Here is an 18,818-nt window from a genome sequence, read left to right on the forward strand (position 1 = left end):
GCCAACAGTATCAAATTTATATGCGTGATTTCCTAGAATCCTTATCCCCTGGACAATTAATTACAGGCTCTTCTAGAAGTCTTCATGAGCTCAATTTACACACACAGCCTGATGATTGTGACATTGCCAGAAATCTTCAAGGGATATTTGCAGAGTGTTGTGTCAAAGGGTTGCTACTGCACCATTCAAAATATTAGCAGAATTAAAGCTAAAGCCACATTTTCCTCTTGGCACTGATATATAGAAAGACTTCAGGCGGTGTATTCACTTGGACTGTCTATGTAGAGAAGGATCTGCTAAGTGTCTCCTAAAATCCTTATATATATAGCATATATAGTAGCTCTAGAAAGGATTTTCCCCGAAAAATGTTTTTAGGGCTGCAGGTAACGATTATTTTCAAAATTGATTAGTTAGCCGATTATTAAGTTCAATTAATCGGATTAAAAAGTATTACAAATTAAAAACCGAAAAGAAAAATGGCTCCAGTGATGGACCACTACTTTGTATTGAGATTGTAGTCCATCACGGAAGCAAGCAAGAAAACAAAAGTGTGGTGTGCAAGATCGTGAAATGGAAAGTGTAAAATTATACAGCAATGAATGCAGAATGGCACCGGCTATAGAGGACTACAAATCCCAGCAATAGATGCTGGGATTAGTATTACTCTATAGCTGATATTACATTACGCTGTATACCATCAGCTATAGAGGACTACAGATCCCACTATCCCAGCAATATATTAATACAGCGCAATGTACCATGTGGGGGGAAATGTGCAGGCAGTCTTACATGAGCAGTCTCCAAGCAACTTTCTTCCCTGAGATCGTGGGCTTGTCTGTCGGCAGCTGCCGTCCCCCCACGCCTCCTTGCTTGTCTTCTCACCGTCTCCCTGTGCCGATGGTGGTGATCATGGATGGTGTGTGCAGGTCTGGCAGCGGCGAGTCAGTGAGAGCTGAGTGAGGCGGGGAGGAGAAGCGGCGCGCGTGGAGCCGCGAGCAGGGGAACTAATCGATGAAGGAAAATGTTGACAGCGATTAGTCGATTAGTTGTTGCAGCCCTAAATGTTTTTCTACAAATCCAGTAGGATTTGTAGAACTTTGTCAGTTTTTTCACCAGATGGAGCAAGGTTTGATTATATGGGGATTTCTACTACAGCTATGTTTAGTTAGGCATTCGCATGTAAACGCCAGTTTTGAAAAACTTTAGGTACAGCAAGCGTTTACTAGGCATATGTAGATTTTATAAAGCTTTAGCAGCTGTTAATCTCTCGTCCAGGAATTATCATCCACCCTTAAAGTAACTGGCGACGTTTCTTGTTCAATTTTGTTATGACCTATAATTCATAGAAGTAGTCTATTCTTGTATCAATTCTTTTTCAAGAGTAATATCATCCAATATATTTCTTCATAACAGAACATCAGCCTCCATATATTATTGCTGTCTTGCCGCGGTATGTGGAAGTTCGGACGTTTGAACCCCGTCTGCTGGTGCAAAGTATTGAACTTCAGCGACCACGCTTCATTTCATCTGGAGGGTGAGCGCATGTGTAATTCTACAGATGTTCTTGCTGCAGACATTTTCGGCCTTATTAAATACTAGTTCCACTTCCAATAGAAGGCAATAAGATTAAAGTTCAGTAACCTATAGCAGCCAGTCAGTTTTTTTTTGTCAAGTCAGTGCTATAAGGTGGTTTCTGGTTGCTGTGGGTACTACACTTTGCTTTTGATATTATTTATGCAATATATCTGTACTCTCCAAACATCTCAAAATGATATCTGCATGTGCTGGAAAATGTTGAATTACTCAACACTGGCTAATATTTAATCAGTAAAGGTTTTTCCCTGCGCCGATTTCTAGTTTGTGATTGATATGTTTATTTAGAACAGACAGGTACTTATGACAAAAGGACAAATGGCGCGGGTGACCTAGATATGTGTAACAGAGACCAAATGTCAGTTCTTTAAAAGAATGCCCATTTATTTTAAATATTTTCAGTGCAACAATCTTTTGTAAAAAAAAAAACAAAACACATGCGTCTTTATTTTTTAGTTTGCTCTTTATTATGTCTGTATTTTATCCTTTTACCAGGCAGCAGTGTTATTTCTATAGAAACGTAAGCGACACCCAGTTACAAATTTTAAAACTGTAGTAAGGGCTCACTTTCTGGTTTAGCTTCTTTTGAGTGCTTCTTAGCAGAGAAGGAAAGGTCATTGAAGTATTCACTAATTTTATTTACTTCAACGGTCTTATAGTCTACCATAGCGGCAGTCCTAATTTGCCAAACAGAAGGGCCTTTTATTATACCGCTATCTACTCTCCGGTATACTTTGCAGTATTACTGCATATTGCGGCTCACCCATTCGCAAAATGTGGGCCTTGGTGAGCAGCCTTTGTTGCCTCACGTAGTTCTCTTTCCACGGCAGAGAGAGCTCTGTAATTGGAGGACAGCCAGTCTTATTTTGACAGGACACATGATTGGGTTCTTCCAGCATGTTTATTGTGGCCGTAATGCTACTCTTAAAGGGCCCATCTACTTTTTTGTGGTGCATTAACTCGCATTTATATGCACTGTGCTGAGGCCGCCTATTGAAAAAGAAAACATCCTGAAAATCAGACTTGTGACACAATTTCTAACACACCACAACACATTATTTTGCATTGCCATGTGTTGAGGGACACTGCAATGCATGTGAATTGCCTTTGAAAAGGAACTCAATGCTGCCACACATGTAATGTGCATTGCCGTGGGTTACAGTAACATGCAACAATGCACGTTACATGCTTGGCTGTCTTGATTTGCCATTCATACTGCATTGCACTGTGCTGCAACACCCCATAAGTTGTGTTACACATTTTGTGACATGTCTGTTTTTGAGAACATTCTGGTGCATCGGCAGCCCATTATTTTCAGTTGGCTGCCTTGACACAAGAAATGTAAATAGGCCTTCAATATACTCCTAAGTAAACACCAGATTGGTCTTCATTCTAAGATTAGATTGTTTCAGGTAAACAGCAGTATGTGTCGGAGATTGAGAGTAGGCATTGAGTGCTATCATGTTTTTTAATCTTTTATAGTAAAAACATTTATTTTATTGATGATCAGGGAGATACAGGGAGACACGCATGCTGTCTCTATATGAAATGTTTACTTGCAAGTTATTTATTTTCCAAATTTAAATATTTTCTCTCCTTAGATCAAACATTGTATATGTCGCCAGCAACCACTTTGTCTGGAGATTGGTCCCTGTTTCAATTGCTACGCAAATACAGCAGCTGCTCCAGGATAAGCAGTTTGAGCTCGCCCTGCAGCTAGCAGTAAGTAGTTTTAGAGGACCTGAACTGCGGAAGGCAGGCAGAGAGCATTGCCCATAGGCTCCCTGCAGCTGATCTTTTCTCCAAGATTGCCTTACCGTGCCTGTGTCTGTGAAGGGGCCATGTTGGTAGAGGCAGGACTTTGTTTCTTCATGTCCGAGCTGACCCGCTGATGACTACCAATCTGAAGATTGATAGATATGATATAATTAAGGATTAGCAGTCGAGTTTCTGAAAATACAGATCCAGAAAACGAATGAAGCAGAATCAGGGAGATATATGCACTGCAGATGTCTTTACAGCAAGGAGAATAGCAATCACCAAGTGAATAACATCACCATATCTCAGAATCTTATAGGACCAACAATCAGGGAGGTTGCCTTAGAATCTCATATTGTAGATCTACAGATATACATCTTATATCATATAAGATTCAAGTCACAGAATTGCCTAGGCACAGTAAGTGCACTACTGTTTTTGAGGAGGAATTAAAGGGAACATTTTCAGGGTACAACTTTGGTACTATTAACATTTCTAGATGTTCCCTATATGATGGCAATCATCAGGTCTACTTTAAAGTAGTACTATGGTCAAAACATAAAATCACATATGTGCTGTAGGTTACACATACCAAGAAAACTGGGCTCTGTGTACCCCTTGGAACGTTATGTAAATGCCTGTTAATACTACCAGGAGAAGCATTGAGTAGGCTCTTTCTTTGATAGGGTGACATTCTCCAGTTAAATCACTGCACCCTTGCTGGCACTGTAGCTGCTTAGATGGCGGTATCTCTGATAGCCCTGCCAGTGAATTGCCACAACTTCCTCTTTCCAAATCCTTTTAGGTTTACAGGGCGTTGCTGTATCTGTAGGTGCTTGCACATCCTACGTAAATGAAATGCAAGTCCTGTCCATTCCCTTCTAAAAATCTAGATTCCCAGCTGTAGATTACATTTCATTTCATTCATTTAGCATGCCAATGTGCCCGTTTCATGCATTTTCTTGTTTTACCGTTCTGCTGAAACTCTAATAGCCAGTTTTCTCATTTATATTTGCGCCATGCATGTGTTCGATTAAAGTGTACAAAATAGATATTTCAGATCTATAGCTGAGTGCAATGTGTTTAATTTCAGAGGATGAAAGATGATGCAGATGGTGAGAAGCGGCAGCAGATCCACCACATTCAGAACCTTTATGCCTTCAACTTATTTTGCCAGAAGCGCTTTGATGAGTCTATGCAGGTTTTTGCTAAACTTGGCACTGGTAAGCGGGCACGTGACACACTGACGCCTACTTTTTATTGTGTGAAATTTTTCTACCTAAACATCTACTGTGGTAAAAGTAGTTCCTTATGAGCCTGTTCCTGCATTTTCTAGGTCATATACCTACATCCGCACTGAAATACCATGGAAAATATCAAACAAAAAGTACACTACAACTGTTAAAGGAGAACTATGGGGGTCAGTGTTTTCCCCCATAGTTCTCAGGGTAACGGGAGGACACAAACTAACGTCCTCCCGTTACCCTAAGCTCAGTATACCACGAGCTACAGCTCGCGGTATACTGAGACGCCGCAGCTGGAGCGGATCCCGACGTAGATGATGGGATCCGCCCAGCTGCGTGAGTGACAGCTGGCTCTGCCTATCTAGAGGCAGAGCCAGCTGTACCCGCCCCCTCCCCCGTCCGTTCCACCAGTCAGCGCTGGCAGATCGGAGCGGGGAGAGGGGAATCCAGCCCCTCCCCCTGTCACGGCAGAGAGCCGTGACAGGATCGAGAGGTGAGGGAACCCGGTATGTGTTCCCTCACCTCCCGATCTACTGAGCCGACCTGTGACAGTCTCATTGTCACAGGTCGGCTTAGAACTATGAGGTGAGTGGAAATCACTCATCTCATAGTTCTCCTCCTTTAAATACATCCTGCACATGAAAAACTAGGCAATTAAGGTTTTGAGACTTTGAACTTAAAAGTGAACTTTAGACAGAATAAAAAAAATGTAAATTATTTCAACTCTGTAACAAATACATCATTAAATGTGTTTCCCAAATACAAGCATTGTAGGTACCTGAGTTTGACCTGGTGTCAGCCTCTTGCAGTCCCTGCTCAGCGAGAGTGGCGTGTGAGAGGAGGAAGCTCATAACTGCTGCTTCTCCATTCAGTGTGCAGTAACACACAGGGGCTGGTCCAGAAAAACATGGGTTAAGAGGAAGTGCAAGGCCATCAGACTGAGGATATCTAGTGACAGAAAAACGTATTTTGAGGGAACTCTCTGGATTGAATATTGCAGAAAAGCTGTTTTTTGATACTTTATTTGTGAAGAGGCATTTCATGTATCTCCTTTTTTGCCTGGAGTTCTGCTTTAATCCCCACAGCAAAGGACTCCACCTTGCACAGAAACGTGTGAAGTGTTGTACCACACCTTAAAAGTGTCACATTTTGGATGGCAATGTGCCATTTGTAGCTTCGTATCCCTTTTTTGGCAGAGGCAGTGCACTAACACACTACAAGCCAGGAACAGCTTGGATTGCATATCTACTGTATGTACCTGGCAGTGACCCACTCAGAATAAATAAATTACTCAGCACTGCCTTTGCATCTCACAGTTCCCTGTAACCTAACTTGAATGGATCACATGCTAAGACAAGTTGCGGGATGGTAGTGGTGATCCACCTGTGTAGTAGAGCTCTAAATGTGTCTGTATACACTGGCAGGTCTTTTGGATTTGATCTTTTATCTACCACTGTGCATTCATTTAGATAAAGAATTATGGGATCTAACCTCTGGTATATGATAACATTTCTCCCTTTGCATCATCACTGAACATTGTGGAGGTTAGGGTTGACATTGAATGTCTGTAAATGACTTGGCCTTATTTGTGTCTAGCAGAGTCAGTCGGGATGTCTTCTACCAATTGGTATATGGCATGCCAATCATAATGTGCATGGCCAGAGTAAAGACTAGCTTTCAGGAACGACTACATAGTTTGCATTGTTTGTTGTTTTGTCTTGCCAGATCCTACGCATGTTATTGGGATGTATCCAGATCTGCTGCCTTCTGATTATAAAAAACAACTTCAGTACCCCAATCATGTACCGTTACTGTCAGGAGCAGAACTGGAGAAAGCCAATCTGGCTCTCATAGATTACTTAACCCAGGTGAGATGCTCTGTCAATAGGACAAAAGATTCCGTACTCTAATAAACTATTTTAAGATTTATTCCCTAGGTAAGTTTTTTTGTATTTATATATGATGGTAGAAAATTCCTCTAAGTTGTTATATTGCATACAGTGATTCTCTGCAAACACAAGAGAAAGGTTCCCTATTTACTGCCATGCTAAGAGGAGTACGGGATGCCCAACCTTTTTCGACATTTTAGAATGTCTTTGCTATTCATCTGAAAAATGCATACTCTAACCAATTTTTTTTTTAAGATCAGGGTTGTAAAAGAGAACTGTGGGTTAAGCGTTTTTTCCCCATTGTTCTCCTAAGGGTCACGGGAGGACATATACTAATCTCCTCCCGTGACCCAAAGCTCTGTATATCGCGAGCTACAACTTGCGATATACTGAGACCGCTGCAGCCGGAACGGATCCCGACAATGCTGTTGAGATCCACCCAGCGGCGTGAGTGACAGCTGGCTCTGCCTATCTAGAGGCAGAGCCAGCTATAAATATGTGTTTGCTCACTTCCAGATCTATTGAGCCGACATGTGACAGTTTCATTGTCGCACATCGGCTCAAACTATAAGGATGAGTGATTTTCACTCACCTCATAGTTCTCCTTTTAAGGCTATAAAAGGCAATGAGTAGCTGTTTTTGCACATATATTTTCTTTATTATGGTTACGGTATTTTAAATATTTGTATTCAGGTAAATAAGAAATATTGCATATTATGCAGTCTTCTGTCAAGCCTGTTGATGGAACTAGCAGTAGCTAGCAGTTACCTATTCAGTTATGGTAAAATAATCTGATTTACAAGTCTCAAACAAGTAATCAAGGCAGTGATTTGTTCCTTATCCAGGAGCTCATTAGGGGATTTAATCAGGCAGATTGTAATTTAAATATTAATTTACTGTGCTGTATCTTTAGGTAGTCCATAGTGCGTTCGGAATCCATTGTAATGTATCGGATGTTTTTTTGTTTCCCTTTAAAAATCAAAGGGCGATCAGTTGTTTTTATTTATTTAATCTATACATGTAAGCATATATTGTTGAAGCAGAACATTTAAACTGGCATTCATCTGTAAAACTGATTTAAGAAAGGCTTGTAGTACTCTGAAAACTTTGTGTCACTGTGAGTTGGTCTCATAAATGTTGTTTTCCTGAACTGACAGAAAAGAAGTCACCTGGTAAAGAAGCTAAATGATACCGATTACCACTCAACCACTTCTCCATTAATGGAAGGGACTCCAACCATCAAGTCAAAGAAGAAACTTCTCCAGATTATAGACACCACCTTGCTCAAATGTTACTTGCATGTAAGTCTCACAAATGGAGCACAGTACCTGCATAAGAACACTCGGGGCCCATTTATATCTTCAGTTTTTGGTACGTTGTATTAATGCACGCGAAAGATGGACACCATATTTAGTATGCAGCGCATCACAACACATGGTAGTGTTTTACCTTGTGTTTAGTGCATTGAAAATGAATGGCACCACAACAAACTAACGTGTTCTGCAACGCATAGGTGTGATTAGGCCCTTCGAGTCCCACTTAAGAAGCAGCTGTGTGGCCATGTCACACCCATGTCACTGCTTATAAAAAATTAATTAAAAAACTCACATTTTTTAAAGCACAGCGAGCAGTGTTCTTTATAAATCTCCACTGGAAGAAGAGCCTAGTCACTCGACCATGTTAGCCATGTCGCAGACCTCTAATATGCATCCTCTATATTGTATGAATGAGGAATTGTTCTGTTAGCAGAAATTGTAATGAAATGTTGCTGCAGACAGTAGAGGAATTGTGTACAGACGTCTTTATTATGTTCTCTGTAATCTGGTGACGCTTCTATATCTTATTATTTCATCAGATTATAAGAATTATCTAATCCATAGCCTAATTCAAATAAATGTAACAACAAAAATGACAGCCTTTCTGCTCTATTACAATGCTCTATTAAACTTTTCATTTATTTGTGAATTTATTCCATTCTCAATATTTAGTTATCTTGTAATGTAAATGAAACTTGTTTATGGCTTTCTGATGTTAAAGAAAATGTATACAGGCGGTCCCCAAGTTACAAACATACGACTCCTATTTACAAACGGAGGCTATTACTGTACAGCAGGGGTAGTTGTAATGCTACCGCGCTCATGCCGACCAGTTAAACATCCGACTTACATACGACCCCTACTTACAAACGGAGGCTATTACTGTACAGCAGGGGTAGTTGTAATGCTACCGCGCTCATCCCAACCAGTTAAACATCCGACTTACATACGACCCCTACTTACAAAAGGAGGCTATTACTGTACTGCAGGGGGTCCTAGGCTGCAGCCAAAGTGTACCGCGCCGTGTTGCAGTAGTTGTAATGCTACCAAGCTAGTGCCGACGAGGAGTGCCCTCCTTTTTGGTTCTGGTTCGTAGTACTGTACGTACATTACAGGAAGTTGGCTATTGTTAAACGTGCAGATGAGGGGTGCTCACCTCTTCTTCTGGGTCACTGTGAGGTTTTTACTGCTGTCTGTATCCTCATTAGAAAGATTTTATCTCGCTTCCTGTCCTTGAGACAACAGGAAGTGAGAGGAAATCTACCCCGAGGAAGGGAAATACACTTCTGTAAGAGTTATCATGGAAAAAAAGTGTCTCCACTAAAACTTCATCACCAATCCTTGTTTCCACGACAACCCAAAATTGTCAAAATCCAATTGTCACAGGGACAGAATGTGAGGTGAAATCTTCTGAACAGGGGCACTCGCAGCAAAACAAACGTTACAGGGGGTTAACCCTTCCCTATGCAAAACAAAAACTTTTTTTAGGCTGGAGTTGCACTTAAAAATGTACCTGTTCCAACTTGCATACCAATTCAACTTAAAAACAAACCTACAGAACCTATCTGGTTCGTGTCTTTATTATGGTCAGAACAAAAAAATCTTTTAAAAATGAAAATATAAAGTATTGCATATAAACCTTGTGCAGCATTCAATCCACACACAAAATAGTGAGTCAGAACAGTGTAGATAATGTTTATAACACAGTTGGGAAGTGATTGTGTGTGTATACCTCTACTTACAGCAGTCCAATTTAGTTGATATTACTGTGCATGTTGTGTAAAGCAGCTTTATTCTTCTTTACTAGACAAATGTGGCTTTGGTGGCTCCTCTCCTCCGGTTAGAGCCTAATCACTGCCATGTGGAAGAGAGTGAACATGTCCTGAAAAAGGCACATAAGTACAGTGAGTTGATCATCCTTTATGAGAAGAAAGGGCTACATGAAAAAGGTGAGTTCTGTGGTTTCATAGTTATAGCACATCATGTATTGCATTGAGTGAGACTGTTTACTCGGTTGTCGTTTTTTTGTGTGCAGCTCTTATGGTTCTTGTTGACCAGTCAAAGAAAGCCAACTCTCCATTGAAGGGCCATGAAAGGACAGTTCAGTACCTGCAGCGGTTGGGTAAGTTTGATTCTTTCCTCATAAGGGGAACTGCTAGCTACAGTGAGTTCTTCAATTTGGTAGAACTGTGAAAAATGAGGCAGTAAAATAGTTAAAGGGAACTCGTCAGTGTGGGAACATGGGAGCTGCCATGTCTGGTTTGGTTTTGAAGGTGCAGGCCTTTTTATTCGGTTAAGAAACCTAATGATGGCTCTTGGTCATGAAAGTCATGCCTCAAATCCCTTGTCCATCATTTAGGGACCCATGACCTATGTCCTAACATTTCTGTAAAAAAATCCTTCTTTCCTTTTTTCCTTTCCCTTCTTTAAAATAAGCAAAATATATTTACTAATGTTATCTAATGAGGAAATTGTTATCCTTATTTCTACAGGAGCCGAAAAACTTTCTTTGATTTTCGAATACTGTGTATGGGTGCTGAGGGATTATCCTGAAGATGGCTTAAAGGTAAGGCACTGGTTGTCACTAGAAATGACTGAATTTATGAAAACACCTGGCTGAAAAACTACTGCTGTATCCCATTATTGTAGCTTGCTGACCACTTAATATTCATGTGACAGATCTTCACTGAAGACCTCTCAGAAGTTGAAAATCTCCCCCGTAACCATGTGCTAGAATTTCTGTTGGAAAACTTCAGGCATCTAGCAGTTCCGTATTTGGTAAGAATCAAAATTGTTTACTAACTTAACCACTTTGGGACCACATTATGTATATAAACAGCATGGACCTGAAGTAGTTATACCAAGATCATGGCTGCTGTATCTTAGTGCAGTTCTTTGCAGCCAACTATCGGCTTTAACATAAATGTGTTAGGGCTGTAGAGCTGTCTGATCACTTTTATGCTGCCAAATAGTGTTCCTCTTTCTGCCAGCTATCCTGGGCTCCACTGTCCCCAGTCACTGTCCTGTCTTTACGATCTGTGCTTCATCAGTGTTTTGGGGTCCACAGGTGGCATTAGGATCACCCCTGATGTCTCCATAAAGAGGAATGGTCACTTCATCTGTGCTATTACATCGGGGGATTTTTAGCCCCCTGTGTGTAAGCAATAAAGTTAAGTGTAAAAAATAAAAAAATATTTTGAGCCCTCCACCCCCACGTACTCATACATGTAAATGCAAATGCGTGTCAGGTGCGTCTATGTGTGAAAACGATTGCACCACACATTTACATATCTCCACAAAAGTTGGAGTGAGCAATATTTTTAGCACCATCACTCCCCGTTAACTCTAAATTGATGATCTGTAAAGACTTTTTGCCTTCGAGCAATTTTGGGTACTGTATTTTTTTCCCGGTTAATCTGTGTTTGTCATGAATACAAAAAATACAAGAGGAAACTGTAACCTATCCCATGAATCAGAGTAAAACTGATGAAACAACACATCGGCGTAAAAAGAGGAAACAATTATACAGTATGGAAAGGTAAACTTCCTGAACTGGAGTAGATGCCATTCAGAAAGAAATACGCAGTAACAAAACAAAACAAAAAAACAAGAAGAGAAAGAAAGGCATAAGATAAAGTAAAGAGAAGAAGAAAAGGAGGGTCAAAGGAACCATAAGTGCTGTAAGGGCCAAAATGTATTACAATCTATTTGCACCTAAATTTAGAGTGTGAAGTAAAGAGTTGTGACCAACTCACAGCCACAGCATATCTCTAAAAGGCCGCAAGGGGGCAAAATAAGGACCAACCTGACCAAACGCACAGAAAATGGTCTGTCCTGTTAAGATCCCCAGCTGCCATATCTTTCATGTGCATCAGTTCATTCATAATATCAGCCAAGGAAGTGAGTGACGGTGGAGTAGTTGATTTCCACTGTTTAGAAATCACAGTGCGAGCCGCTATAAAGGTGCTCATACACCTTACAACCATCGCAAGACTTTTGTCTTTTGCGATGGTTGTAAGCTAATTAAAATCTCGTACGATCTGCCCATCTTGGACAGGCAGATCGTACTTGCGATCATCGAAAGCCTGCCCCGCTGAGGGGCGGGCTTCCGATGACTGCAATGCTGAACGGGCAGTGTGCGCTTGCGCACACCGGCCCGTTCGGCATTTGTCTTAAGAGCACGCCACAAACCTGCCGACAATTGTACGATTCTTGGCGGGTTTTGAAACATGCTTGTTAGACAAAAGACGTGCGACCGTACAGTAGAAACGGTCGCACGCCTTCCATACACCTGCCGATTATAGTACGATTGCGGGATTTCCTGCTATTTATTGTACGATAATCGCAAGGTGTATGGGCTCCTTTAGACAGAAACGTAAAATGTCTTTCTTAATGGACGGAAGGGAACCGTGAATCATAGAAGGGAGAGCCACCTCCGAGGTAGCCTTAAGGTCGGTCTCCTGCATCTTGTTGTACACCTTAAATACCTGCTGCCAGAACGACTGGATCCTCTCAACTCCATCAGATATGTAGATCATCACCGCGACACTGGTTACACCGCCAGCAGACCTCCGGAAGAGGATGGAAATGTGCGATGCAATATGGTTAGGAAGCCATATAATCTGGAGATAAGTTTATCATTTTCTCCTGAAAAAGAAAAAGACTATAGATGGAGAGAGAGAGAAGCTGAGTGCGTCAGATATAAGGCTTAGTCCAATCTTCTGCAGAGAGAACAGTCTTCCAATATGCCTTGAAAAAGGTCTGCCACAGTAGGCCACCTATCAACAGTGTATACATCACCGGGACTGCTCCTGGAAGTCTGCCCACAGAGGTGCACAAGCGTTCAAAATTTTTCGGTGGACGGGCCAACGCGGCCTCCCTCGACGAACACCTATTGATGTCAGATAGCTGATGAGCCTAAAACCAAGCTCCCATGAAAGACTGCGCTTGAAGTAGTAAGGTTTAGGAGATTCCCCCTTCAAAGGGATTGAGTACATAACTAATTTGTAAATATGTGATTTGGCCTGGATTCAGAAATGTACCCAAAGTCAGGCCAGGGGGACACTGGAGATTAGACAGAATTGGCATGAAGGGTGAGCCATATGAGATGGGCATAATGTCCCATTGTCGCAAAAGAGATGCAGGGAAATGAGGGAAGATGGGGATGGTTGGTGTGCAGGATCTTCCCAAGAGAGAGCCCACAAGGCAAGAGGGGTGAGTTTCTTTTCCAATAGGGTTCCCATATTATCGGCAGGGGAGTGTAGCCAGTCAAGCAAATGAGCTAGAACTGCTGCCCCAGTGAGCAGTTTGGCATTCATCCTAGGGGCATGAGAACCCCAAATACATTTTAATGAGGAAATCCTTTTATTTATGCCATTCTTGTTTGGTTATGTAGCACTTAGCTATGTACAGTATCTCCATGCCAAGCCTGATCCCTCTTCCATACGGGGAACTTACTTCATGTTGTAGTAATGGGAGCTTCATAATAGCTTTGCAGAAACTCGAATGGTGTGCTTAGATGCTGAATGTCTGCCATGATGTAATGGCCGTATGACAGTATTCTCTATTCTGTGCATTTTATAGGAACATATCATCCTGGTATGGGAAGATCAAGGACCCGAATTCCACAACTGTCTGATCAAACTTTATTGTGAAAGAGTGCAGACTTTGATGCAAGCACAAGGTATGTGACTGGGGTGGGAATCAGCATCACTTCATCTAAACTGTCATCAAAATTTTATCTCATAATAATGACATAATGAAACTCCGACCCTTTTGTGTGGGAAGGGGACACAATTCTTTATTTGGTTGTGTCTTCTGGCATCGATGGAAACATTCAAACATTTGAAATGTTACTGCATGTGCCCACTCCTTATTTGATAGATGAGCAGCTTGGTTTTCCTTATATTTTAAAATATATGATGTAGATCACAGATCCAAAGAAATACATTTCTCTGATCTGTTCTTCTTCTTTAAAAAACAAAAACAAAAGCCAATACTAGCGCTTGCACCTTTAAGTATAAGATGGCAATGGCAGCTGCCATATTTGTATCATTATGTTTTACTTGAATTACAAAAGGGGGAATTGTTTGGAGAAGGCAGGGGAAGTGAACAATCTAGGCCAAAGGTGCAGTCTGAGGATCCCAATTTCACTATTCAGGGAGCCAACGACTAGTGATGGGCTCGGGCGTGTTCGCAGCTACACGTGCCGAGCCCGCCAGGAAGCTGACAGCGCCAATCACGGGCACTGAGACATATCACGATCTCTGCAGCTGCAGACCCGGATAATGTCTCAGTACCTGTGATTGGCTCTTCGGCGCTCTCAGCTTCCTGGCGGGCTCGGCACGTGGAGCTGCGAACATGCTGCAAAAAGCAGATGTGATGGGAATTCCGACCTCACTGACTGAATACTTCCAGGTAAGTATATCACCAGATAGTGATGCGGCCATGAAGACAGAGCTGGTTGCCGAGTGTATTGGGCTTCCTTTTGGGCTTGTGTGTATTTCGGTTTTCTTTTCTGATCTGTGTTTATCATGTGGTAGTGATTAAGGGAGTGACAACATTTTCAGGGTTATTAACTAAAGGGTTTGGAGAAAGCAGGAGAAGTGAACAATCTAGGAAAACATAGCTGCACTGGAAAGGGAGCTGAATTGGAGAATTACATTCATACATTGGAGAATGAACATTACGGTACAAATATGGTAGCGGCCATTGCCATCTTATACTTAAAGGTGCAGGCGCTAGGGCTGTTGTCTTCACGCTGCCATCACTATATGGTGATATACTGACCTGGAAGTATTCAGCCAGCGAGGTTGGAATTCCCATCACATCTGCTTTCTCCAAGTCAATGACTCCCTGCATAGTGAACTCGGGATCCTGAGACTGCACCTTTTGAAAACAGCTATCAGTGGCAGTGATCATATTTTTGTCCTCCATTTGGAAGAATTGCAGAAATATACACATTTGAATGTGTTGCATTGTATTTCTCTTACACATAGGTGCAGCTCTATATTCATAGGGAAATGTATATGCCCTATTGGAATACTATGTGACAAGACGTTGTACACTACAATGTACACAGTGTTTTCTGTATGTATTTCCTGAGTCTTTATTGTGTGGTGATTTTACAGGCCCTGACTTTAATGAAGGAATCATGAGTACATTTCCTGCCGGCTCAGAGGATGGGGAGCTGGGAGAATACCGCGGAAAGCTGCTAAATTTTCTGGAAATCTCAAACTGTTACCAGCCTGAACGGTTGATCAGCGACTTCCCATTTGATGGTGAGTTGGCCTGGAGTCTATGCAGCTCTACAGCTGTTAGGTACTATCTGATCGGGTTTAATTATTTTCTGTCTATAGGTTCCAAGCCCTCAGTATGACGTAGGTGCTAATCTAGGATAATCAGAGCAAAGCTGTATGTTAGGACTAAATCGGCAATTGGGTCTCTGCTGAGAGATTTAACTACTTGTTGCCCATTATTTCATTAGTAGCACACCGGTTTAAATGTGTTGAAATTGAGGATGTTGCCAATGAGTAGTTAATTCTCTCAGTAGCAAAGAGATTCAGTCCCCAGTGTAGCCCCTAGGCCTTGTGTGTTCACTAATGTAAGAATGGGCCAGTGAAGTACTGTATTGATCGTGCAGAGCAACCTCAAAACTATCCATACTCTCGATCAATATGGTCACCATGCTTCAGACATTCTAGTCCTAAAGGCTGCTTTAGAGTCTTTTGTCTTCCAAAAAGGATAGGTTTTGGTGTTGGAAAATGACTCCATTCTGTCCATAAAGTCAAGTCCTTCCACAATGACATTTTACCCAGCAAAGATCAAAAAGTGAAAATTACAGGTTGCCTTTGAATGGAGCTAAAAAAAGAAATGCAAGGACGTAGTTTTTTTTTTATTTATTTTTTAAGAGACCTGGAAAGAAGTTTTCTGCATTTTTTTCCCCCCCTTGCAATGATTATTTTATAAAATACACTGCCCATGCACCGTGTAGTACACCCCAGCTCATTCTCAGCAAGAATAGAGCTAGGGGCCAGGACCAGATAACTTCCTGGACTGGGTGTCGTCTAAAGGAGTTACATGTACTTCATGTGGCCAAGGAGGACTGGCACATGACCCGGAGGAAGCGGCTGGGGAGATGGCGTCATTGTTGGAGCCCTGACCTGACACCGCTGGAGCAGTGGAACCCTGACAGGAAAATGTGCCATAATGTGTATACTTGCACATTATATCAAGAGCTCACCCACCACGATGCAGACATGGTTCTGCTGTAAGAAGGAGAAATGTTCCTTTTTTTTTACCCCATTGTGGGACAACTTTCTGTCATCATACAAGTGTGAGCACTCCTGTATATTTTGTGTTAAATACAAGCCTAATCTTTTCATGACTTTACATATAGACATGTCAGCTCTCATAGGAGAGCATTCTACACGTTCACATCTACTCTAGACTTGTTTATTTTCTTCTGGAGTTATAATGTTATTTACTGTAACGTTCATTGTTTGCAGGTTTGTCCTATTTTACACTTTGTTCTCATTCCTAAAAATTAAAGCTGGTATAGCTTATTGAATTCAGTCTATTGTCACATCATATTCTGTTGAAGTCTTTAAAGATTTTTACCCCTTCTTGCCCCCGATTGTGTACATAAATGTTCCTCCCCACGATGACCCATTGGCCATCGTGGCACAACTTAAATGCGATAATGTCACTTGTTCCCAAGGAAAACAAAACAAATGGATGCACAGACCTTTCAAATGAAGCTTTAGTCCCTTTTTGAGATAAATCGTCTCAATCTCATAGAAATAATTGTTTGCAGTGTCCCTGACTGCTGCTAGTCTCTCCACTTCCAGCTGACTCCCCAGACTACCTGGTGCTGCTCATTAAGTGCGGGTGACCATGCCTGGTGTTCTGTCACAGTAGGTAGATCAATGTAGTCATAGTTTTATAATTGAGTTATACTGAGGCTGCTAGGCTAGGAGATTTTGGTGTTAGTGATGGTTAGGCACCAAGTGTTTGGCATGTATCTCTAGTGACTGTTGAATGTTCTCCCGTTCTTCGTTTGCGATAGAACATGTTCTCACTTTCATTTTCTCTTGACTTGTGTTTTTTGTGGAATTCTTGTGCAGGATTGTTAGAGGAACGTGCACTTCTCCTGGGCCGAATGGGCAAACATGAGCAGGCTTTGTTCATATACGTGCACATTTTGAGGGACACCGGTATGGCGGAGCAGTAAGTATAGTGGGTTATGGTTTTTTTGTTGATCTGGGATTGTATAGGGATGAATGTTCAGTAGCAGTTCTTTGTACAATCTCCTACTGATCTCCTACTGATATTTGGCTGTATGTGTTCCTCACTTTCTAAAACATTTTCAGTCTCTAAACATTAATTGCCATATCAGAGGTTTCATATATTCTATACTTTTATCTAGTTTTTGTTTCTTACCGCTTACTTTTCCCCCCAGGTATTGCCATAAACATTATGACCGTGCTAAGGACGGCAATAAGGATGTAAGTATATTATTATTGTCCTTTTATTTGTCATGTAGACTATCAAATTGTGCTCATTCTTTCAATGGCCAGTTCAGAATATTGCAGTTTGTTTAAAGCCTTACTCCAGGCATTTATCTTTTAAAAGAGTGAGGATGGGTTACATTGTTTGTCAGGTTTCTATTTCTATGGTCCCACTGTGAACTTTCATGTGGTATCCTGTCCCTGTGATGCCCTTACAAGAAATTGGGGGTGTTTTTTTATCTTTTTTTTTTTTTCTAATCCATTCTTCTTCTGTCAGAATGGGATACGAAATCTCCCAATAGGTACACATTATGACAATTACTACCAAGGTTCTACCTCTTGCCCACTCAATCCAAAATGAAATAAAAGTTTTGGCTGGAGATGGGCTTTAAGGGTCATTTGTTTCACAAAAGTAGCATGTAACAATGTTTATAGTAATGCATTGGAAACTAGAGGAGTGACCGTGTAACACTTTGACTACATCCGAGTCACACAGTCATCTTTGAGCCATGCGCAATGGTCCCATACTGTATAGGATTTGCAAGCATGGCGAATGTGTGAAAATACCTAAATATTTCACACGGTCATTCAGATTGCAGCATATAGACTCCAGTATTACGGCTCATCAAAGATGGCTGTACAGAAAGCAACTGAGCATATGCACCATGTTTGTGCATTCCTCTACATCTTGTTACCAAATTGTGTAATTTGCGTACAGCTGCCATACTTGAAGTGGAAAGAACCCCTTGCTGAGCTAAAGCCATTTCCTGCAATGAGCATATTTACTAACATTCATTTTGTAAAGTGCAAAGTCTCTACTCCTTTAGTAAATGGGCTCCAATAATGTTCTAGTCTAAAGCTGGCCATACACGGAGTGAATTTCCGCCATGTTTGATGAACCAGCCGAAATTCATTCGATGGGTGGTGTTGGCGGCAGTCTCCCAATCAACATTCTTCAATCTGAATATTGAAGGAACGGTGTGAATTCTCGGCAGAAAGGTGACTTCTGTCAACTGCAATCACTGTTGCTGCATTCTTTCAGTGGTGGGTGCCGGCTCTCCGAATGCAATAGGGGCAGCAGGATGTTCATCTGTCCATGTTGCGTAGTGTGGGTTGTGAGTTATAATGTAGCTCTATCGGGAATAAAATAACCTTTCAGTAACCAGTGTGACCATATTGTATTTCCTCTGTTCCAGGTGTATTTGTCCCTTATCAGGATGTACCTCTCGCCGCCTGATGTTCACTGTCTGGGTCCTATCAAAATAAAGCTGGAAGAACCAAAACCAAACATTGATGCTGCACTGGCAGTTTTGGAGCAGCATCATGCAAAACTAAACACAACCAAGGTGAGAGTAAGCTTGTTGTACATATGACCCAGTCTTCGAGAAATCCTACTGCTTTTAATCCTCCATAGTCCCATGTGACATTGTGTTGAACAGAGAGACAGGTGAAAGGGGTGTACAAAAAGTATATTGAATGCTCCTTGGTCCCACAATTTGTCTTTGCTAT

The 18,818-nt window shown here is 41.5% G+C and overlaps 1 protein-coding gene across 1 annotated transcript in view; it reads left to right on the forward strand.

Annotated features, from left to right (window-relative positions):
- VPS39 (VPS39, HOPS complex subunit) overlaps positions 1-18,818 on the forward strand; it is a 39,201-nt gene that overhangs the window by 12,960 nt on the left and 7,423 nt on the right. Inside the window, exons 9-22 of the mRNA XM_018559266.1 lie at positions 1,414-1,534; positions 3,195-3,315; positions 4,445-4,574; positions 6,321-6,463; positions 7,642-7,785; positions 9,608-9,749; positions 9,836-9,922; positions 10,293-10,366; positions 10,480-10,578; positions 13,384-13,483; positions 14,931-15,080; positions 16,926-17,028; positions 17,261-17,306; positions 18,506-18,655. Of these exons, the coding sequence (XP_018414768.1) occupies positions 1,414-1,534; positions 3,195-3,315; positions 4,445-4,574; positions 6,321-6,463; positions 7,642-7,785; positions 9,608-9,749; positions 9,836-9,922; positions 10,293-10,366; positions 10,480-10,578; positions 13,384-13,483; positions 14,931-15,080; positions 16,926-17,028; positions 17,261-17,306; positions 18,506-18,655 (1,610 nt within the window). The remainder of the gene's footprint in view (positions 1-1,413; positions 1,535-3,194; positions 3,316-4,444; positions 4,575-6,320; positions 6,464-7,641; positions 7,786-9,607; positions 9,750-9,835; positions 9,923-10,292; positions 10,367-10,479; positions 10,579-13,383; positions 13,484-14,930; positions 15,081-16,925; positions 17,029-17,260; positions 17,307-18,505; positions 18,656-18,818) is intronic.

This window comes from Nanorana parkeri, unplaced genomic scaffold, assembly GCF_000935625.1.
Source record: "Nanorana parkeri isolate BGI_ZX_2015 unplaced genomic scaffold, ASM93562v1 scaffold386, whole genome shotgun sequence".
Lineage (NCBI taxonomy): Eukaryota > Metazoa > Chordata > Amphibia > Anura > Dicroglossidae > Nanorana > Nanorana parkeri.